This window comes from Otolemur garnettii, unplaced genomic scaffold (assembly GCF_000181295.1).
Source record: "Otolemur garnettii isolate 467f Iridium unplaced genomic scaffold, OtoGar3 scaffold00066, whole genome shotgun sequence".
In the NCBI taxonomy this organism is placed as follows: Eukaryota; Metazoa; Chordata; class Mammalia; order Primates; family Galagidae; genus Otolemur; species Otolemur garnettii.
In genome coordinates, this window is record NW_003852461.1 from 335,705 (window position 1) to 342,529 (window position 6,825).

Here is a 6,825-nt window from a genome sequence, read left to right on the forward strand (position 1 = left end):
GCCCGCCACAACGCCCGGCTATTTTTTGGTTGCAGCCATCATTGTTGTTTGGCGGGTCCGGGCTGGGGATTCGAACCCGCCACCTTAGGTATACGTGGCTGGCGCCTAGAATACACATTGTTTTGTGAGATGTTGACTTATCTTCCTGACTGGTCATTTTTGTTTTTCTTTTTGAGACAGAGTCTCACTATGTCGCCCTTGGTAGAGTGCGGTGCCATCACAGTTCACAGCAACCTCAAACTCTTGGGCTTAAGCAATTTTCTTGCCTCAGCCTCCCAAGTAGCTAAGAGGTACCCACCACAACCACAACGCCCAGTTGTTTTTTCGTTGTAGTTGCCATTGTTTAGCAGGCCCAGGCTGGGCTCAAACCTGCCAGCCCCGTGTATGTGGCTGGCACCCTAACCACTGAGCTACGGGCACTGAGCCCTGACCAGTCATTTTAAGAATTTACCCTAGATTTATCCATGTAAGTTGACTCATTCCTTCTGATCAGAGATACTTTCTGATCTCATTCTAGGTTCTGGGGATAGGCTGTAAAATACCCAAAGCTTTCTGTGTGAATTCCCAGCCATGGGAATGGGGTTGATTTTGTCTTTTCTTAAACATTCTCTACCAGGGTTGATTCTGTCTTTTTAAAACATTTTCAGGAAAACAGAACAATTTTGTAAGAGTTTTGAAAATGGGATTGGAAGAGAACTTCACAAGCAGCTAGTTGCTCAAGACAAACAGAATAAACAGACAAGCTACATTTCAGGTAGGTAGGCTGGGCTGTGAGTCCTCAATAATGAAAAGTAAGGCATCTTTTCTCCTGTTTTGGTCTCAGATACTTTCAGTGAGAGCAAATGAAGTAAAGTCTCATCCTCTCTTCTACAGGTAAATATTGAGGCTGAGTGTCTTCCTCCTCTACCTAGTTGTTGAGGAGTCAGTGCTCAAGAACAGTGGCTTACACCTGCGGTCCTGGCACTTTGGGAGGCTAAGGCAGGTGGATTGCCTGAGTTCAGGAGTTTGAGACCAGCCTAAGCAAGAGCAAGACCCTATCTCTACTAAAAATAGAAAAATTGGCCAGGTTGTGGCAGGCACATGTAGTCCCAGCTACTAGGGAGGCTGATATGGACACTCTACCCAGGGCAACAAAGTAAAACTCTGTCCAAAAAAAAAAAAAAAAAAAAGAACAATGCTTTACATGTAAACATTATTCACTCCAGTGGAAGATGATTTTCTTTATGGAGCTTATTCATGCTTGCTAATCCAAGCAGGAATTGCCTTGAAGATATACTCTCTGATAAAATACTGTTTCTGCAGTTTTTGCAGGCAAACCCCACAGAAATGGAGAGGGCTAGTGTGAGCAATCCACATGCACCGATAATTGACCACTTCCTAAAACAAGGAATACACAGATAGACACTGTACACAGAAGGATGGCAAAGACCTCCCTTCTTATGAAGGAGACAGTCAAGTAGGAATATTGTCCCTGAAAGGAGACAAAGCAAGAGAAAGCCAAGGAGATGGGGTGGGAATTAGTTTGGTACAGCATGAATGCAAGTGAGGTGTACTGTGTTTTATTCCTTTGTGAACCGAGAAAGAAAACAGACTGAGAAAGAAGTAATTAATAAATATTAGGGAAATGTGAGTCAAATCCACAAGGATATGCCACTTCCTACCCACCAGAATGGCTCCAAACAATCAGACATACAATGACAAGTGTTGCTGAGAACATGGAAAAATTGGAGCCCCACATACAGCTGGTGGGAATGGTGTAGCCACTTGGAAAAGCAGCCTGGCAGCTCCTCAGAGGTGAAACAGACTTACCACCTAGTCTAGCAATTCTGCTCCTAATTATATACCTAAGAGAACTGAGAACATATGTGCACACAAAAACTTTGTCTAGGTGACACAACAAGACCCCATCTCTAAAAAATAGTTCAGGGAATTCTACCCTCTGGAAGTTGATGTCATATCTTCTGCCTAAGCTTGAATTTTTTTTCTTCCTCAAATTTTAGTTTTAGGAACTGCATTTACTTTTTATTTTGCTGGGTTTTTGTTTTTATTTTTTAGGTCCCTGGTTTGATATGTACTTAACTGCTCGAGACTCTGTTGTTCTGAACTTTAATCCATTTATGTCATTCAATCCTGACCCCAAACCTGAATATAACGACCAGCTTACCAGGGCGACCAACATGATCGTTTCTGCCATCCGTTTTCTGAAGACCCTCCGGGATGGGCTTCTGGAACCAGAAGTATTCCACTTGAACCCTGCCAAAAGTAACACTGACACCTTCAAGAGACTCATACGCTTTGTACCTTCCTCTCTGTCCTGGTATGGTGCCTACTTGGTCAATGCATATCCCCTGGACATGTCCCAGTATTTTCGGCTTTTCAATTCAACGCGTTTACCCAAACCCACTCGGGATGAACTCTTTACTGATGACAAGGCCAAACACCTCCTGGTCCTACGAAGAGGACATTTTTATGTTTTTGATATCCTGGATCAAGATGGGAACATTGTGAGCGCCTCAGAAATCCAGGCGCATCTGAAGCACATTCTCTCAGATGTCAGTCCTGCGCCCGAGTTTCCTCTGGCGTACCTGACCAGTGAGAACCGGGACGTGTGGGCAGAGCTCAGGCAGGAGCTGATCAGTAGCGGCAATGAGGAGACCCTGAGGAAAGTAGACTCTGCTGTGTTCTGCCTCTGCCTAGATGACTTCCCCATTAAGGACCTTATCCACTTGTCCCACAACATGCTGCATGGAGATGGCACAAACCGCTGGTTTGATAAATCCTTTAACCTCATCATAGCCAAGGATGGCACTGCCGCCATCCACTTCGAGCATGCTTGGGGTGATGGTGTCGCAGTGCTCAGGTTCTTTAATGAAGTGTTTAATGACAGCACTCAGGCCCCTGCTGTCACTCCACAGAGCAGGCCGGCTACCACTGGCTCTTCTGCTGCTGTGCAGAAACTCAGCTTCAAGCTGAATGATGCCTTGAAGACCGGCATCACTGCTGCTAAGGAAAAGTTTGATGCCACCATGAAAACCCTCACCATTGACTGCATCCAGTTTCAGAGAGGAGGCAAAGAATTCTTGAAGAAGCAGAAGCTAAGTCCTGATGCAGTGGCCCAGCTGGCCTTCCAGATGGCCTTCTTGCGTCAGTACGGGCAGACGGTGGCCACCTATGAGTCCTGCAGCACTGCAGCATTCAAGCACGGCCGCACTGAGACCATCCGTCCAGCCTCCATCTTCACAAAGAGGTGCTCGGAGGCCTTTGTCAGGGAGCCCTCCAAGCATGGTGCTGGAGAGCTTCAGCAGATGATGGCGGAGTGCTCCAAATACCACGGCCAGCTGACCAAAGAAGCTGCAATGGGTGAGGCAGGGATGGGAACATGCCCTTGGGGCTTTTTGCCCCAGTGCTTGAGTGAGCCTCAGTCATATTCTGCCCCAAATATGATTCTTACCCTTTCACTAGGATTAATCCATCTGCCAGTACCCAAAATGGCTTTTTTTCTACACTAGCAATCTGAACAGCCAAACAGTCACACTAGCCACTAGGGATCTTCTAAGCAGCGACGGGGAAACTCATCTTACTATCTTCATTTAAGATATTTTTTCAGCTATGACACATGATTATTTTTCTATTACTAATTGGTCATCAGATTCACTTTTGACAATTTAGGATTTCTGAGTTCACAGCATTCCTAAACTCACCTCAATTGTAATGTGTCAGCTCCCTGCAAATAGGTCATCTCAGAAGCTCTTCCCTAACTTAAGTGTCACTGTTCAGTTCTTTGTGCAAAAACTCAAGACTTGGAAAGGACATGTCGGATCACATAGTCCAGTCCTTTCCTGCAGCTATAAAGTCTGGGAACTGAAAGGAACCTCCAAGATGTCTAGTTGTCTCTCTCCTCCATGGTACAGGGAGGAGGGTGAGGCTGCTGGCCCAATGTTACTAGAAGGTTACTGGTGAGGCTGAGATTAGAACCCTGGTCAACACCCTTTCCATTGTCTTCCACTGACTCAATCTTCTCCTTTACACTTGAATTGGACTTTGAGTTTTATCCTAGTTTAAAAGTCCATACCTCTCTTCACTTATTGTCTTTACTATTTGACTAAACCAGTTCAGAATTTTCAAAAGCATACATTCATTTTAGGCTTACTTTTAGCTCAGCCGTTGACCACTATTTTGAAATATTATATAACTTAACATAATGTGTTTAGTAACATTCTAGAATGAGCTGCAGGGTTAATGAGGTGGGATATGAATGCAGAGGTAGACAGACCCTTCTTCCACTCTTAAGGATGCTACAGTGAGTGGGAGGTTTTCCTAAGGTCCTTTTGGTTCTGAGATTCTGAAATGCTGTTTTCCATTTTATCTCTGACAGGCCAGGGCTTTGACCGACACCTGTTTGCTCTGCGGTACCTGGCAGCAGCCAAAGGGATTGCTCTGCCCGAGTTTTACCTGGACCCAGCATACAGACAGATAAACCACAACATCCTGTCCACAAGCACACTGAGCAGCCCGGCTGTAAAACTCGGTGGCTTTGCCCCCGTGGTCTCTGATGGCTTTGGCATTGGGTATGCTGTTCATGACAACTGGATAGGCTGCAATGTCTCTTCCTACCCAGGCCGCAATGCCCGGGAGTTTCTCGAGTGTGTGGAGAAGGCCTTAGAAGACATGTTTGATGCCTTAGAAGGCAAACCTATCAAAACTTAGCTTCTGGGTGGATGAAAAGCCACCATCACTTCCTCATCATGAATAGTGAAGCCTGTGTGGCCAATAAGTGCTATTCTGTGACTAATGAAACTAATCATGGAGGTGCCTGAGCAACCTGTGCTACAGGCCTGAGCTTTAAAATCATGGTTTTAAAGGTAAACATGTGGGACTAGATAACAACTGAAGATAATGAGAGATTTTGCTTTTAAGGGCATTTGATTAGGAGGTAAAGATTGGAAAAATAACTCAGGTGTATTTATTGTTTAAGCAAAAATAAAATTTAATTTTTCTTGAAGATGATGTCTTTTAAATTTTTTAATCTAATTTCCAAGTCCTCACAAAGAGATTTCCAACAATAAGTTCGGTAAGTTCCCATTGGCTTCTGGCTTAAGTGATGGTGGGATTGCTTTTTCAGCCTCTCTGTAAATTTGCCCATCTCTTCTGGGACATCATCTACTTAAAAAACAGTAGAGGGCCAGCTGAGTGGCTCCCACCTGTAATCGTAGCATTCAGGGAGGCCAAGGCAGGCAGATCACCTGACCTCATGAATTGGAGACCAGCAGGAGCTAGAGTGAGACCCTGCCCCTAAAAATAGCCTGGCATTGTGGCAGGCACCTATAGTCCCAGCTACTAGGGAGGCTGAGGCAAGAGAATTGCTTGAGCCCTGGAGTCTGAGGTTGCCATGAGCTATGATGCCACAGCACTCTACCAAGGATGACAAAGTGAGACTCTGTCTGAATAAATAAGTAAATATAAAAAACAGTAGAACCAGGTGGTGCCTGTGGCTCAATGGAGCAGGGCGCTGGCCCCATATGCTGGAGGTGGCAGGTTCAAACCCAGCCCCAGCCAAAAACTGCAAAAAAAACCAACAAACAACCCAGAATCTCCATAGTTGACCACTTTCTGTACACTGACCGCCTCCTTAATTTGACCTAATTTTCACAGACTGGTCGTGCACCTCATGTACATATCAGTACAGTAGGCCTAGTTCCTTATGTTGACCACCTCTGCGTGTTGACCAGTTTGTTACAGTCCTTGGGGGTGGTCAACTTAGAGAGGTTTTGCTGTACTCTTCATTTTTTTGAGGAGTAAACTATTGCTTGATTCTAACAGTCCTGGTGTAATGAAGCCTCTTCTGTATTCCTCTGGTCAAAAGATTATACACATTATAATTGGAGTGTATTTTAACTAGCTAATGCTAATGATGGTCTCAGATAGATCTAAGACATCATTCTATAATTTGCAATTGTGGAGACTTCTTCATTAAGTGAAGTGACAGAATTTTTTTTCCTTCTGGCTCAGTGCCTGGGCCTGCTAAACAATAATGACAACTACAACAAAAAATAGCTGGGTGTTGTGGCAGTTATCTGTAGTCCCAGCTACTCGGGAGGCTGAGGCAAAGAATCGCTTAAGCCCAAGAGTTTGAAGTTGCTGTGAGCTGTGATTTCAGACTCTACAGAGGGTGACGTAGTGAGACTCTGTCTCAAAAAAAAAAAAATTTTTTTTCCCTTCCAAATTATGGTTAGAACACTGCTGTAACATGAAAGGAAGGGGGTTTGTTTGTGTTTTATTTATTTATTTATTTATTTATTGACAGAGTCTCACTATGTCGCCCTTGGTAGAGTGCCATGGTGTCATAGCTCACAGCAACCTCCAGGTCTTGGGCTTAGGCGATTCTCTTGCCTCAGCCTCCCAAGTAGCTGGGACTGTAGGCGCCCGCCACAACACCCAGCTATTTTTGTTAGTGTTGTTGCAGTTTGGCCCGGGCTGGGTTCAAACCCTCCACCCTCAGTTTATGGGGCCTGAGCCCTACCCACTGAGCCACAGACACTGCCCTTGTGTTTAATTTTACTCCATTCCTAGTGGCTTCCCAGTGCATTAGTGGCACCACTGGGATTTGGATTCTGGTATGAAACAGTCGCAAAGCTTTGCCTCATTTAATCCTCCTTACAACTCATAGAAAGCATTACCCCATTCAGTCCTTACAATTCATAAAAACATACCTGCCTGTCTCAGTTGACAGCACCCATCCTCAGTGGTAGTGAACATCTACCAGGTCCTTTTTGTGCCGGTTTGGTCAGAGAGGGACACCTGGTGGCCGCCAATGTGCATAAACAT

At 45.0% G+C, this 6,825-nt stretch overlaps 1 protein-coding gene across 1 annotated transcript in view; it reads left to right on the plus strand.

The window, feature by feature from the left end:
* Nucleotides 1-5,002, plus strand: part of CPT2 (carnitine palmitoyltransferase 2) — a 15,997-nt gene extending 10,995 nt beyond the window's left edge. Inside the window, exons 3-5 of the mRNA XM_012807206.2 lie at nucleotides 648-754; nucleotides 2,056-3,360; nucleotides 4,376-5,002. Coding sequence (XP_012662660.1) covers nucleotides 648-754; nucleotides 2,056-3,360; nucleotides 4,376-4,707 — 1,744 coding nt within the window. The 3' untranslated portion in view covers nucleotides 4,708-5,002. The remainder of the gene's footprint in view (nucleotides 1-647; nucleotides 755-2,055; nucleotides 3,361-4,375) is intronic.
* The last annotated feature ends 1,823 nt before the right edge of the window (nucleotides 5,003-6,825 follow it).